This window comes from Mytilus trossulus, chromosome 13 (genome assembly GCF_036588685.1).
Source record: "Mytilus trossulus isolate FHL-02 chromosome 13, PNRI_Mtr1.1.1.hap1, whole genome shotgun sequence".
NCBI lineage: Eukaryota > Metazoa > Mollusca > Bivalvia > Mytilida > Mytilidae > Mytilus > Mytilus trossulus.
In genome coordinates, this window is record NC_086385.1 from 60211611 (window position 1) to 60229266 (window position 17656).

At 32.9% G+C, this 17656-nt stretch overlaps 1 protein-coding gene across 1 annotated transcript in view; it reads right to left on the minus strand.

Annotated features, from left to right (window-relative positions):
- Positions 1-2232: 2232 nt before the first annotated feature.
- LOC134694544 (UPF0746 protein DDB_G0281095-like) overlaps positions 2233-17656 on the minus strand; it is a 32041-nt gene continuing 16617 nt past the window's right edge. Inside the window, exons 2-4 of the mRNA XM_063555557.1 lie at positions 16401-16648; positions 11254-11292; positions 2233-2930 (exon numbers count right to left, since the gene is read on the minus strand). Of these exons, the coding sequence (XP_063411627.1) occupies positions 2233-2930; positions 11254-11292; positions 16401-16648 (985 nt within the window). The remainder of the gene's footprint in view (positions 2931-11253; positions 11293-16400; positions 16649-17656) is intronic.

The window sequence follows — 17656 nt, forward strand, 5'->3', positions numbered from 1 at the left end:
GAGTCATGACAATTATTTTGTGTAGTCATATATTAAATATCTAACATGCGATATCCCCCCTTATCATGCTAATAATAGTTACACCCGAATTGAAAAAAAACGATACGATGCAACATGTCGTACCGTAACTATTATTTATAAACGGCATGCATAAGACATTTACAGAACAATCGTTGTAGGCACATACAAGAGGATTTTGATCAGCTACTGTACGATTGGAAAGCCAAATTGAATATTGCAGGAAGCACTCTCAATAATTGATATCATTTAAATGCACTCGGTGTCATATGTTTATTCACTATAATTTACAAGATTTTACCAATCACAAGTTAATTACGTTATTTACAATACCTACCAACATCAATTTCTAAGTTTATCTCAGATAACAACAGTTTTGTTATCATCTACAGGATGATAACACCATATAGTCTATATTGTATCAATAGTTCAAAAGATGTACTTTTTTTGAAAGTATTTTTATTATTATTGTGAATCACATTACAGGCTTTTGTTATACCAAAGTCCTTATTGAAGTATAATGCATGGTACAATTTTTGGACACTGTTCGAGGTATTGATATACGGTATGCTTGTAATCTCTGTCATTCTTCGAGTTAGAATGAACGATGATATGTTTAGCTACGCACGTACAGTGTATGCAATTACAATGGCATTATTCATTTTGAACAGCATGCAGTATTTTCGTGCTTCAAGGACACTTGGTCCAAAAGTGATTATGATTGGGAAAATGGTAAGTATTTCAGTATTTATCATTATCTTATGTGCTTTTTGCTCTGTGTACTTATTCTTAGCTCTATAATATAGTTAATAGATTAATATGTGAATTCAGAATAATATTAGAAAATTTCCTTCAATATATATGACATATGCTATTGAATGTACATGTAACATGTGTAAGTATATGTGAAAATGCAAAAAGGATATCGTGTAATGTCTCGTTGTCTTTACAACGTGCACATGATATGGTTTTATCAACATTGGATTGCCTGATAAAAGTCTATGCATAATCCATCAAAAATTGATTAAAACTTACTTCCTAAAGTACTGACTTCTATTCGTTCTACAGTGAAAGATCCCCTCCAAAAATATTCCTTATTAAAGCAATCATTTCATTTTTAATAAAAAAAATTAAAACCAAACACACATGTCGTTGATAAATAAACCGAATTCTTTAACTACTAACACGAATAACACAACAACGGTTTTAACTGAAACATTTTGTCTGTTTCAGATGTTTGACATCATATTCTTTGTGTTGATATTTGTCGTGTTTTTATTTGGCTTTGGAGTAATGTTTCACGCAAATATATACCCAAACTCAGAACCAGGATACAAACTGTTTAAAGAGATTATATACATACCATATTGGCAGCTATACGGCGAACTGTTTTTAGATATCTTTGAAGGTAATGATTGATATTTTTAGAATAAAAAAATGTAATAGAAATGTTTTGTTTAGAGGATATTTAGCTTAACATTCAAACTGTTTTATAATATTTATGTTACAATTTTTACCATTGGCTAAAATTTGTCGTCAAATCTACAGATGAGTTGTCGCAACTAAGGAGCCTGTAATTCAGTGGGTGTCGTTTGTTTTTTTGTTACACATTTGTTATTCGTTCATTTTATATAAATAAAGCCTTTAGTTTTCTCGTTTGAATTGTTTTACATTGTCATTTCGGGGCCTTTTATAGTTGACTATGCGGTATGGGCTTTGCTCATTGTTGAAGGCAGTACGGTGACCTATAGTTGATAATTTCTGTTTCATTTTTGTCTCTTGTGGATAGTTGTCTCATTGGCAATCATACCACATCTTCTTTTTTATAAGGAGCCGTCATATTGAAATAATTAAATCAATATAAATTTGATATCTCTAATATATTCGGAAAATAAAACTACCTCAAAACCATCGTTTATTGTGAAACTATCAAACTTTGAATCGTTGGATATACGTTGGATATATGTTGGATCTGTTCTATGTTCCTTTGGAATTTCGACCAAAGCTGAAGCACTAGACCTGCCATCACTGTAATGGATACCTAAACTACATAAATATCCTTATAAACAATGGTATATTGCTGGGTCTTTAAAGTGCTCCACGAAACCTTTTTCTAAATTATCAACTTCAAGGATCGCATTTTTTTTTATTTTCTATGTTGTAAATGTCGTGTATATTGTCGGTTTTATCATTTTCGTTGTTAGCTATGCGTATTCAGTTTATTTTCGAGATCTGAGTTTGAATATCCTTTTTGTATCCTTCGCCTCTCGTTTTTATACCACAATTGCTATTTGCCGATGTCTGTCGTTCCCTGACTAAGCGGACTCCTCCGTTAAAAGCATGGTTATTCCTCCTATCCTCCTCCTCCTCCTGCTGCTCCTCCTGCTGCTCGTCCTGCTCGTCCTGCTCCTGCTGCTCCTGCTCCTCCTCCTCCTGCTGTTGCTCCTGCTGCTCCTCCTTCTGCTCGTCCTGCTCGTCCTGCTCCTGCTGCTCCACCTCATCCTCCTCCTGCTGCTCCTCCGGCTGCTCCTCCTGCTGCTCGTCCTGCTGCTCCTCCTGCTGCTCCTCCTGCTGCTCCTGCTGTCGCTCCTCCTGCTGCTCGTCCTGCTCCTGCTCCTCCTGCGTCTCCGGCTCCTCCTGCTTCTCCTGCTCTTCCTCCTTCTCCCTCCTGCTCCTGCTCCTCCTGCTGCTCCTCTCCCTCCTCCTGCTCCTCCTCCTCCTGCTGCTCCTCCTCCTCCTGCTGCCCCACCTGCTTCTCCTGCTCCTGCTCTTCCTGTTGCTCCTCATTCTTCTCCCAATTCCTCCTGCTGCTGCTCCTCCTGCTCCTCCTGCTCCTCCTGCTCCTCCTGCTCCTGCTCCTGTTCTTCCTGATGCTGCTGCTCCTCTTCCTTTTCCTCCTCCTCCTCCTCCTCCTCCTCATTATCATCATCATTATCATCATGATGCTGACATTAGGATACAGTCGTATCACGTTCACGTTTCTCTCCTTGGTCAGCAAATGAATAAATGTTCAAAACAAAAATGAATTAAATCGATTCGTTCTTATTGAAAGGAAAAGAAACAGATTGTACAACAGATCCGGCGCTGTATAAAAATGGAACCTTTGCAAGATGTCCAGAAGGCGGTGAAATAAATATAGTGTTGCTAGGTATTTACATGGTGCTGACACATATAATTCTCATCAATTTTGTCATAGCGATGTTTACGTAAGTATTTAATTTAAAAGAATAAAACCGTTGCGTCTTGAATATAATCTGATCATTCAATTGCAATGAAAGCAAACAAATAATTTTTACTAAAGCAAACCAGGTCTTTTGCGTCTTAAATGTTTTAACATCGGATTTTTAAAGCATTGAAGGGAATACATAACATTCGGAAATCAACATGATTAATGTCAAACGATTTATTCCCACACTTTTTTTATTTCATTAGTTTTTGTTCAAATAGGCATAATCTATCATAATGGACTGTAGGTTAAGACGCTGAAAACAGTTACTGGTTTGCCAAAAAACAACAACAACAACCCTCAATTTCATATTTGTTGTACTAATTCATTCTTTGCAGGTATACTTTTCAAAGGTCCCAAGACATAAATGAACTTGTTTGGACATTTCACAGATATTCCCTTGTCGAAGAGTATTATGACCGGTGCTTGTTAGTACCGCCATTAATATTTCTAAATCACATCAAGAGAGCTTTCTTTTGTATCTTGTATAAAGTCTTTCCTAGTAAACAGACGACGACAATAAATGAATTCAGTAAGTATAAAGACGAATTATGTTTGAACCCTTAAGATTTATCTTTGTTTTGTATACTCTTGAAGATGTAGAACATTTGTGAACTTAACGATTCCCAGAACTAAATATTGATTTGCAAATGATGCTTGTATAGCAGGAACGATTACCTGACCGACGCATCTGGTGTATTTTATGTTTTTAAGTTTTTTTGTTTGGTCATTTTCATAGACATCTTCTTAACGCAAATGTGAGGTTACAGCATAGGTTAACAATTGGTGTCTATAGTTTTCACATGGCTACAGATTTGTTTTTTTCAGATCATTGATTTCTGATGACTAAATTATTCCAGACACGACAAAGGTACTAGACAGGTCTCACAATTCCTACCATCAACGCTTTAAGCAGCGATCGTAAAACTCAAATTTTTTCCTCGATCTTCCTATATGCATTTTGGACAGTTTATTATGGACATATAAAATATTTGACAAGTAAATAAAAAAAAAATTGACTTAAAACTGATAGCTGATTGAACAAAATGAAGACAAATATTAAAGTTCAAGTTCATAATTAAAAACAAAATCAGATAATTGTGTACGTCACAATAAAGTTGTCGAATTTCGTATTTAACAAACGATCACAAATCAAAACAAACACACTAGAAATAAAACACTATATAACTGTCATTGGTTTAATTTGATCATCTTAGTGGTTTTGTGTTCTTTAGTTTGATATCTACATATCAATATAGATAATAATATTTCTTCAAATCATTTCTGATTTGTATAGAAAGCTAAATGTTACCGTGTTCCAATTTCAATGTGCACATGTATATTTCTGGTCACTTGTGAAATTTCCATATTGACTTTGCATTTATACTTTGTATCTATAAAGATTAAGGTGAATATCAATAAATTGTGAAAAAGGTTCACAGCCATTTTTATTGCAGTGTAATAATCTAAAACAAATACAAATAATTAATAAGAATTGAGTACATTCAACGAAAGATTAACAACACAATTTTCGTTAATGGGTCTTCAATGTTGACTTTCTTTTGGGGCCTCGTATTTCTATGTCACATTCTTCAATAAAACTGAAACTATTATGAAATTTTAACTTTATTTGTAAGGTACAACCGTTGAAGGTAACAACAGGAAATTTCTCGATTTGATGGAGGCTTATGCAGTGAAAAGGTATCTAATTTATAATGTGCAATAATGCGTAAATATTATCATAGAAAAAAACGTCAAAGTATTGAAGGGATCCAATTCAATCTCTACAACTGGTCAAACAGTGTTCTTCGTCAATTAAACATTGCTGATATAACAATAAAGATCAGTAATGTATTTGAATGAGCCACAAACATTATTTTTGGGGTAAAACAATTCTATTTTAATTTGTTGAATTGTCCTCTGGTTGAAACTGCCGTGATTGTAAGCATCCTTGATAATCAATATCAGAGCAATTCCAGTAAATCCAACGATGAACGCATACTTTTTTTTAAATTGCATTAAATGGGAAACATATATAAAACATAGTTCAGACTTAATAGGTTGTATGACACTTCCATCTTCTTATATCTTCTTTATATTCATCGATTCCCTAATGAGCTTTTTGGTAAAAGTCAAACATATATCATAATATTTGTAATAACATGAATGAACAAAACATTGTATGTATCTCCAAACATCGCAAAATATATGCCTTGAATTACTTGTGCGGAAAATGTTAGCATACCTTTATTTACATATATGAGCGCACTGGTTCGCTGAAGATGGATACTTCTGATCTGACCAACAGGGCAATTATGCCCTCGTATCAATTTTATACATTTGCTTACTATTCAAGAGAAACTTATATCTGTTTTATTGTTTAAGAGAAACTTATCCTCGGAGTTCAGTATTTTTGTGATTTTACTTTTTGAAACCATCTATACCCAAGTATTGTACTTTTTAACAAAGTTACATAATTCGTAAGTACAATTTATGTAAAAATAAAATTACTACGTTATTGGATCTTCTTTCTGTTCGAGCCGAATAAGTGGTTCTATACATGATATAACATAAACGGTCCTAAATGTAAAGCCCGTCAAGGAATCAGAGCTTTGGACAAGAGATAGATATTCCAAAGCCTAAAATGATCTAGAATTATTTCCAGAAATTTTTATTCTAATCATGTCCGTATTGTCATGACACTACTCAAGAATTTGCAACTCGATACCCTCGGGAATTGACGTGCAACAGCTAAGTTATGATTTAAGTGATACGTTTTATTTCGATTTGTCAAAAAAACGTATGAAACCATAGTTTCGAAAAAAAAAGGAACGCTAAATGTACGTATATATTCCAAAATTTCAAATTAAATCAACATTCAAATTTTTTTTTGTCAAGTTTTTTAAAACTTAATATTGTTAAATCTCGTTTTTATAGAATGTTAGATAACAGAAAACAAGCTGGCAAAACTTGCTTAAATGAGCAAATTGAGAAGGTAAAAGATGATGTTGGACGAATACAATATTACCTGACCGATATGACATCAGATATTAAAGATATCAAAACTACTTTGCAGGTAGTGCTTACTAGACTTCACAATCCTATTTCGACAACACCAAATTCACAAGCTGCCGAATGATTGTTAGAACCAAATTCTCGAGCTGAGGTTCCTATCCCAGAAACAAATTAGCAAGATTTATATTCTATAACGAAACAAGATTATAAAAATAAAATACTGAACATCTATCCTGGTACAGTGAACGTAAGATTTTATTTTTTAGGGAACTAATTTTGTAAAAAAAGTGTTTGTCTCTCTTGTTCAACGTTAACATTGTTTTGTAACAAAAAAATATAGTAATTGTCCACTAGTTTTACAAAAAAGTTAAATGAGCATTTAGTCAGTCCAAAATGTTGTAAAATAGTTACTGGATGTTTCACCGAAGAAATCAAGCAGCCCTTGTCATGAATGATTTGGTATGTTATAAATGTTTTCCTTTGTTGCTATGTAAAACTGACATAATATATATTTTGATAACAGCACACGTTGTAGCATTTAATAGCCGCGACTCTACTGTATGGGTTATTGTAACTTTTAGAGGCTTTACTGTTGTCTACAATTGCTTACATCAACTTCATTTCAACTTTGGTGGATAGTTGTCTAACCTGCAATCGCACCTTATCTCCTCATATGAAATGCTGTCTGGCTAAACAATTTGTGTTTATAGTTGAAAAAGATACCAACTATGTAAGCTTGTATAAAATATGATTTACTAAATATAAGATGCGGGTGGTTGTTTTTTTTTGCTTAGATGTTTGACTTTTGTAGTTTTATATGCGTTGATCTAGCTTGTAAAAGCTGATAGTACTCTTATATTGGTACTGTACATTTGTTGTGCATTGAATTCATTCTTAGTTTGTGTTGTTACACAACTAGCCAAGTTATGTGAGGCGGGTATTACCAAATTCTGTATTCGTTTGTTTCTAGTAAAAAAAAAACTCAATCAGAGGTAGTACTTGTTTTATTGACTATTGTTACTGTTTTTTTTTCCAAGAAGGTAAAGCGACTTCTTCACAAGAAAATGGATGGGAAAAAACTGAAAACACCATATCAAAAAGAGAACACTTGGTTGATTGATCAGTTGTTTTTCAAACTGAATTATAATTTCCCCCTAAAAATGTCAAATCACTAAAATACTGATCTCCGAAGGAAATTCTTCAAACGAAAAGTACCTAAACAAATGGCAAAATCAAAAGCTCAAGCACGTTAAACGAATGGACAGCAACTGTCATATTTCTGACTGGGTACAGGAATTTATACGTACGTGATCAATACGGAAGATGACACATAAAGCGAACATTGTCTTTATAAGCTTTTCTTCCTTTTCTGTTATTGCCGTGGCGTTGTGCATTTAATTTTGACTTGAGAGTTTCAATATCACTTTTGTTATCGTGCAATTGTCCGAGCAATGTGATGGTGGTCTTTGGATGCCTATCATTTACTTTTTTTGGTTATCGTTTAAACATGTCTTGGCTGTATAAAGTATTAGACCACCTACATCACTCTCTTTGGAAGGTTTTGCTGCTGATCTATATTACAAAATTGAGCGGGGGACATACTTTTACATTGAAGCAAGGAAGGATTGCTTTATTTAGCAGAAAAAATAAATCCCTTTAAGCATGATATCCTAGTAAATTTTTCAGTGTTGAAAAATAAGTTGAAAGTTGAAAACAATACCGATATTCTTGCCCAGTCCGTATGGATACATGTAAACCCAAACATCAAAATAGATGGCAATATGATTTTCAAGGTTAAATAAATTGAAAATTGTTTATTTTTTATTAATGATCTGGTGTCAGATAATAATACATTATTCTCATATGTAAAATTTAAAAAATATTATAATATCAATACTAATTTTGTAGAGTTTTATGGTATTTAAGTGCTATTCCCAATAAATGGAAAAGTATGATTCAAGGTAATTTTTAACTTGATGATATTGAAAATGAATAAGTAGATAATGTTAAAAAAAGAACCAAAATCATGTGAATTTTTCTATAAATTATTTCTGGATGATATAAAAGTATTGTCAGTATCGTCCCGTAATAAATGGGAAATAGATTTAATTAATTTATAATACAAATGTATATGTAAGAGCATATTGCCCACAAAATATGGTGGGATAGAATATTTCAAATATTGGATTAATATAGAAAAATACTCTGTATGTTTCATACCCCCGCACAAAAAAAATGGACCTGAAGTGACAATTGTTAGAATCAGCATTTAACATGACTGTTTAATTAACAAAATCAATTGTAATATGTATATCTTATTAAACTATTATGATTTAATCGATCTTACAAATGTTACTTAACTTTTTATACTTTGTGTCTAATGCTGTATTATAGAATGTTTCATCTAAAAAAATAAAATAATTACAAAATCATAAACTAGCAGTAAATTATAGGTTTGAGATATGACAAAAGTTGTTGAAATACGTCGAATGCTTGTGCATGTCCAAAGTCAGGAAACCGCGGACCTTTGTAAGTCTTGTTTGTGTTTGGAATTTAAGTTCATTTATTTGTTTTGGAGTTGAGTGTGACATTATTTCACTGAACTAGGACACACTTCTGTTCAGGTGCAAGCTCAAGATTGCGATGGTGCAGGATTGGTGGCCTTGTGTTGTTTTCTTCTCTTTATTTGGGTTATTATCACTTCAACACATTCCCCATTTCTCTTGTCCAGTTTAACTTAGTGCATTTTCATTGCAACAATATTATATTTGATACAGATATAAGAAGATGTGGTATGAGTGCCAATGAGACAAATCACAATTCATTAACCTAGATCATTACAGGTCAAAGGACGGTCTGCACCACGGAGCCTTGACTCACATTATACAGCAAGCTATAAAGGGTCCCAAAATTACAAGTGTAAAACCAATCAAACAGGAAAACCAACTGTCTAATCTGTATAAAAAAAGCGAGAAACATTTTTGGCCACGAGCATCACTGAAGAGACATGTATTGTCGAAATGCGCATCTGGTGCAAGAAAATTGGTACCGTTAATGTTATTATGAACCACATCAACAAACTGCTGTAACAATTACTGAACATTAGATTCCTGACTTAGGACAGGTACAGCGAGTTTAAACGAAATCCCTGGCATAACACATGAAATCCCGAAAAACAAATTTAAATCCTGACATCCCGAAATTCGAAACAAGAATTTCCCGGATCCCGAAAGGATCAATCCCGAAATCCCGAGCTTAAAAACACCCGATCCCGACGTCCCTAAAAAGATTCTGTACCTCTAAGACAACTGTCATACAGGTACAGGCATTTTATTATGTGGAACATATAGGATAAAGTCTGTTTGGCTTTATAAATATTTTGATATGAGCGTCACTGATGAGTCTTATGTAGACGAAATGCGCGTCTGGCGTACTTAATTATAATCCTGGTACCTTTGAAAACTATTTGCCTAGTTGTTTAACCATGCGATTGTATTTAGTTATGAAGCATGGGGAAATATTTTCCCGTGATTTGTTTCTATATTTTAATATGCTAGCTCTGCTTCTATCGAGTGCTATAAATATCAAAGGATCTATTATTGTTTTAAATATCAGACGTGTCCTGACCCAATCCAATGAACCATATGCATGCAGAGGCTTAATTGATCCGTATTGGTATATATGAATGTTTGATTAATTGAATCTGTACATAGATTTAAATTATTATAATGTCTAGTCTATTATCTTACCTCCTATACATCTCCAGGAATATGATTGGTTAAAAGCGTCCGCGTGCAAACCGTGTATATTTGATATTATGTTAGTAGGGAGGCTGAGCTTATCTCATACACGGTTATTAGTGGAGTTACGTCCCTTTATATTCCATATTAGGTAAGAAGGGGGCGGGGCTTATTTTATACACGGTTAGTAATGGAGTTATGTCCTTTTATTAAAACAAAACGGTATTGAGACAAAATCTTAAAAGTTCCAACAGACAAATAAAATGATGTTTAAGATTGTTATAAATTCTTAAAACATATTTAAACCTTTAGTTACAAGTCGTTATTGTTGGCATCTGTTTTTGTAGGATCAATGGAATTATTTTTTTAATGCAAACAATTTTCAGCGGAAGACTTGCTGATTTTGAAAATCACTAGTCTTAATTTAACACGTTTAAATAGTCGGTAAAATAAATTCGCTCTCACCCCATATGGAATTTACTGACCCCATATATACCGTATTACGTCACTAGCACACTATCTTATTTCTAATTTAATAAGGCATTCTCTACAGAATGAGATTGGTGGGACCTAGTTTTCGAGCTAGGTAAACATCACAGTTGTATGATAGTTATTTAAAGTTACAGTTTGATGAAATCGGGTGAGCAACCAAAACAGATATAGTAGGTTAATGTGCCAATAACTGAGGCAACATGTAGACATGCATCCAAACATAGATACTAGGCGTATACTTTCTGCTTTTGAACTGTCGATTCGTCTACTTGAAACGCATCAGTGTCGTTCCTCCAGAAAGGCAAATCGAAAACAAGGTACATATGTATAGTTACTAAATATACTAAATAGTTCGACAAATGCAGTCAAATCTGAGATCGGAATATTTAAACGGATACATCAACATCTACTTTACAGAAAAAAATACTAGTATGTAATTGTCCAAATAATGTTTGTGTAAGACCTTATGTAAACATTAGCAAGCTGAAAATAGGATATATCAGTTTTGATGAACATCTCCGTTATACAAGTCACTTGGAGCTCGCGGTATTTGTGTTATATATCTTTTTGTTGGCCGTTTTTTGTTTGTTTTTGATGTATTCTTAATGCTGAGTATGATTTTCGTATGTGTATATTCATACTGTTGGTGTCATAATTGAATTTACCCTATTTTTGATATATCACTTTTTATAGAAATTTAATTGCAGCACTTCATTTACCTTGACGTTGAGTTTCCTATACTGTGGTAATTATTTGACTTACCTACACATTTAAAGTTCCCATCATATTCTTTTTTTTCTCCTGTAATTAAATAAAATAGAAGAAATTAATTTGATGGCTTGAAAGAGAGACTGTCACTGCAAATACCAAACAGATATTCAAACCCATAAGTCCTTAAGACAAACTTACAAAACTATGAAAACAAGGAAAAAAAATAAAACAACAATAAGACAAACAACAGTATATATTGGTTAGACCAACAACAGTATATATTGGTTAGACCAACAACAGTATATATTGGTTAGACCAACAACAGTATATATTGGTTAGACCAACAACAGTCTATATTGGTTAGACCAACAACAGTATATATTGGTTAGACCAACAACAGTCTATATTGGTTAGACCAACAACAGTCTATATTGGTTAGACCAACAACAGTATATATTGGTTAGACCAACAACAGTATATATTGGTTAGACCAACAACAGTATATATTGGTTAGACCAACAACAGTCTATATTGGTTAGACCAACAACAGTATATATTGGTTAGACCAACAACAGTCTATATTGGTTAGACCAACAACAGTCTATATTGGTTAGACCAACAACAGTATATATTGGTTAGACCAACAACAGTATATATTGGTTAGACCAACAACAGTATATATTGGTTAGACCAACAACAGTCTATATTGGTTAGACCAACAACAGTATATATTGGTTAGACCAACAACAGTCTATATTGGTTAGACCAACAACAGTATATATTGGTTAGACCAACAACAGTATATATTGGTTAGACCAACAACAGTATATATTGGTTAGACCAACAACAGTATATATTGGTTAGACAAGCAACAGTATATATTGGTTAGACCAACAACAGTATATATTGGTTAGACAAGCAACAGTATATATTGGTTAGATAAACAACAGTATATATTGGTTAGATAAACAACAGTATATATTGGTTAGATAAACAACAGTATATATTGGTTAGATAAACAACAGTATATATTGGTTAGACCAACAACAGTATATATTGGTTAGACCAACAACAGTCTATATTGGTTAGACCAACAACAGTCTGTATTGGTTAGACCAACAACAGTATATATTGGTTAGACCAACAACAGTATATATTGGTTAGACCAACAACAGTATATATTGGTTAGACCAACAACAGTACATATTGGTTAGACCAACAACAGTACATATTGGTTAGACCAACAACAGTATATATTGGTTAGACCAACAACAGTACATATTGGTTAGACCAACAACAGTATATATTGGTTAGACCAACAACAGTCTATATTGGTTAGACCAACAACAGTATGTATTGGTTAGACCAACAACAGTATATATTGGTTAGACCAACAACAGTATATATTGGTTAGACCAACAACAGTATATATTGGTTAGACCAACAACAGTATATATTGGTTAGACCAACAACAGTATATATTGGTTAGACCAACAACAGTCTATATTGGTTAGACCAACAACAGTATATATTGGTTAGACAAACAACAGTATATATTGGTTAGACCAACAACAGTCTATATTGGTTAGACCAACACCAGTATATATTGGTTAGACCAACACCAGTATATATTGGTTAGACCAACAACAGTATATATTGGTTAGACCAACAACAGTATATATTGGTTAGACCAACAACAGTATATATTGGTTAGACCAACAACAGTATATATTGGTTAGACCAACAACAGTATATATTGGTTAGACCAACAACAGTATATATTGGTTAGACCAACAACAGTATATATTGGTTAGACCAACAACAGTACATATTGGTTAGACCAACAACAGTCTATATTGGTTAGACCAACAACAGTATATATTGGTTAGACCAACAACAGTATATATTGGTTAGACCAACAACAGTCTATATTGGTTAGACCAACAACAGTCTATATTGGTTAGACCAACAACAGTCTATATTGGTTAGACCAACAACAGTCTATATTGGTTAGACCAACAACAGTCCATATTGGTTAGACCAACAACAGTACATATTGGTTAGACCAACAACAGTACATATTGGTTAGACCAACAACAGTATATATTGGTTAGACCAACAACAGTATATATTGGTTAGACCAACAACAGTATATATTGGTTAGACCAACAACAGTCTAGACCAACAACAGTATATATTGGTTAGACCAACAACAGTATATATTGGTTAGACCAACACCAGTATATATTGGTTAGACCAACAACAGTATATATTGGTTAGACCAACAACAGTATATATTGGTTAGACCAACAACAGTATATATTGGTTAGACCAACAACAGTATATATTGGTTAGACCAACAACAGTATATATTGGTTAGACCAACAACAGTCTATATTGGTTAGACCAACAACAGTCTATATTGGTTAGACCAACAACAGTCTATATTGGTTAGACCAACAACAGTCTATATTGGTTAGACCAACAACAGTCTATATTGGTTAGACCAACAACAGTCTATATTGGTTAGACCAACAACAGTCTATATTGGTTAGACCAACAACAGTCTATATTGGTTAGACCAACAACAGTCTATATTGGTTAGACCAACAACAGTCTATATTGGTTAGACCAACAACAGTCTATATTGGTTAGACCAACAACAGTCTATATTGGTTAGACCAACAACAGTCTATATTGGTTAGACCAACAACAGTCTATATTGGTTAGACCAACAACAGTCTATATTGGTTGGTTAGACAAACAACAGTATATATTGGTTAGACCAACAACAGTCTATATTGGTTAGACCAACAACAGTCTATATTGGTTAGACCAACAACAGTCTATATTGGTTAGACCAACAACAGTCTATATTGGTTAGACCAACAACAGTCTATATTGGTTAGACCAACAACAGTACATATTGGTTAGACCAACAACAGTCTATATTGGTTAGACCAACAACAGTATATATTGGTTAGACCAACAACAGTATATATTGGTTAGACCAACAACAGTATATATTGGTTAGACCAACAACAGTATATATTGGTTAGACCAACAACAGTCTATATTGGTTAGACCAACAACAGTCTATATTGGTTAGACCAACAACAGTCTATATTGGTTAGACCAACAACAGTCTATATTGGTTAGACCAACAACAGTCTATATTGGTTAGACCAACAACAGTCTATATTGGTTAGACCAACAACAGTCTATATTGGTTAGACCAACAACAGTCTATATTGGTTAGACCAACAACAGTCTATATTGGTTAGACCAACAACAGTATATATTGGTTGGTTAGACAAACAACAGTATATATTGGTTAGACCAACAACAGTCTATATTGGTTAGACCAACAACAGTCTATATTGGTTAGACCAACAACAGTATATATTGGTTAGACCAACAACAGTATATATTGGTTAGACCAACAACAGTATATATTGGTTAGACCAACAACAGTACATATTGGTTAGACCAACAACAGTCTATATTGGTTAGACCAACAACAGTCTATATTGGTTAGACCAACAACAGTATATATTGGTTAGACCAACAACAGTATATATTGGTTAGACCAACAACAGTCTATATTGGTTAGACCAACAACAGTCTATATTGGTTAGACAAACAACAGTATATATTGGTTAGACAAACAACAGTATATATTGGTTAGACAAACAACAGTCTATATTGGTTAGACCAACAACAGTCTATATTGGTTAGACAAACACCAGTATAGATAGGTTAGACTAACAACAGTATATATTGGTTAGACAAACAACAGTCTATATTGGTTAGACAAACAACAGTCTATATTGGTTAGACCAACAACAGTCTATATTGGTTAGACAAACACCAGTATATATTGGTTAGACCAACAACAGTATATATTGGTTAGACAAACAACAGTATATATTGGTTAGACAAACAACAGTATATATTGGTTAGACAAACAACAGTATATATTGGTTAGATAAACAACAGTATATATTGGTTAGACAAACAACAGTATATATTGGTTAGATAAACAACAGTATATATTGGTAAGACAAACAACAGTAAATATTGGTTAGACAAACAACAGTATATATTGGTTAGACAAACAACAGTATATATTGGTTAGACAAACAACAGTATATATTGGTTAGATAAACAACAGTATATATTGGTTAGACAAACAACAGTATATATTGGTAAGACAAACAACAGTATATATTGGTTAGACAAACAACAGTATATATTGGTTAGACAAACAACAGTATATATTGGTTAGACAAACAACAGTATATATTGGTTAGACAAACAACAGTATATATTGGTTAGACAAACAACAGTATATATTGGTTAGATAAACAACAGTATATATTGGTTAGACAAACAACAGTATATATTGGTTAGATAAACAACAGTATATATTGGTTAGACAAACAACAGTATATATTGGTTAGATAAACAACAGTATATATTGGTTAGATAAACAACAGTATATATTGGTTAGACAAACAACAGTATATATTGGTTAGACAAACAACAGTATATATTGGTTAGACAAACAACAGTTTATATTGGTTAGACAAAAAAGTCATGAAGACGGAAAAAAACGACTCGTACAACAAGGATTATTCCCAAGTGTTTGGGGGGAGGTAAGCAGATTCTGCTACACAGTTGCCACCAGAAAAGTTGTTTAAATACAATCGCGTTGTTAAGTGACTTTTGTTACTTTCGCAGAGATTTAACCAATATTGTAGTAACGACCATCACATATTGGTGGGGTTCGTGTTGCTTATTTTTTTAGTTTTCTATGTTGTGTCATGCATATATGTGTACTTTTGTTTGTCTGTTTGTCTTTTTCATTTTAGCCAAGGCGTTGTCAATATAAAAAAGAAGATGTGGTTTTATTGCCAATGTGACAACTCTCCACAAGAGACTAAAATGACACAGAAATTAACAATAATAGGTAACCGTACGGCCTTCAACAATGAGCAAAGCCTATACCACATAGTCAGCTATAAAAGACCCGAAATGACAATGTAAAACAATTCAAACGAGAAAACTGAAGCCTTATTTATCAGTTTATTTTCGATTTATGAGTTTGACTGACCCTCTGGAATCTTTTGTCCCTCTTTAATTGTCAACTATCTCTCGAAAATTAGGCTCTGACTGTCGGATAGTATAACACATACCTTGAGGAAATTTCAATGTCAAGGTTGTTGCAGTATCAGTGATGTCAAGGTCGACATAATACTCTGATTCAAGGTTCACCTTAACGTTTCCGAATGTTGATATTATCAATTGGGAACCATCATGACCGTACCATTCCCATTTCAATGGATGTGTTATCAGAAAACTGGCATCTTTCTTCACAGAGCAGCTGTATTCAGGCTTATCACCGACACTAACGTAATCCTGGTCTTGATAACCAATCCGTATACTGGAAATAACAATACATCATATAAGTGAGAGGATCAGCTAGGTTTAAAACCAATGTTTAATCCACAATATATATATATATAAATCTCCTATTTTCTAATAAGAAAAGGCATGTACCTACTCAGTATACGGTATGACAAAAGGAGTAAAATATTGGTTTTATATGACTTACAGTCTGATAGAAACATAAACTTATCTAGAAGTTATATATCTTTTATACATATAGAAATATAACAACATACATGACATATGTGACTATATATTTTTATGAATACATGTTGCATCAATAATAATTTATGTTTTAATATTAATTTGTTCACATATGAATATAAATTAATTATTTATTTTGTTTATTTTTCTTTTTTCATACTTTAGGCGAGGGGAGGGGAATGTTTGCATATAATATAATCGCTGACACTAACAGGTCAACATCATTAAACATGAATTGATTCTTCTTTGGTAGAAAAAAAATGCGTATAATTATTTTATGAGATAAAGTAATAGAAAATAAAGAATCATAAAAATAAACAAATAGTTGTATTTTGTATTTGCGCCAGACGCATGTTTCGTCTTCATAGTCACAGTTAAAATTGCTAAAATAAAGTACAAAGTTTATGAACTCTGATGACCAAACCTTTCAAAATGTAAAACGCCTTTGAGTTATTATTGATATGTTCATGATATTTATAAATTAACTGTTATAAAAACATTGAATTTTTGAAAAAAACTAAGGCTTTTCTACCTCAGGAATAGTTAACCTTAGCTTTATTTGGCAAAACTTTTAGGAATTTTTGATCCTCAATGCTCTTTAACTTTGTACTCTTTTTTGGCCATTTAAACATTTTTTGATTCAAGCGTCACTGATGAGTCTTTTTAGACGAAACGCTTGTCTGGCGTAATGGAAAATTTTCATCCTTGTATCTTTGGTGAGTTTATTTTCATTTTTCTTATAACATGTATAATTTTAGTATGACATTCACTTATCATATGGACAATTCATGAGAGAGAT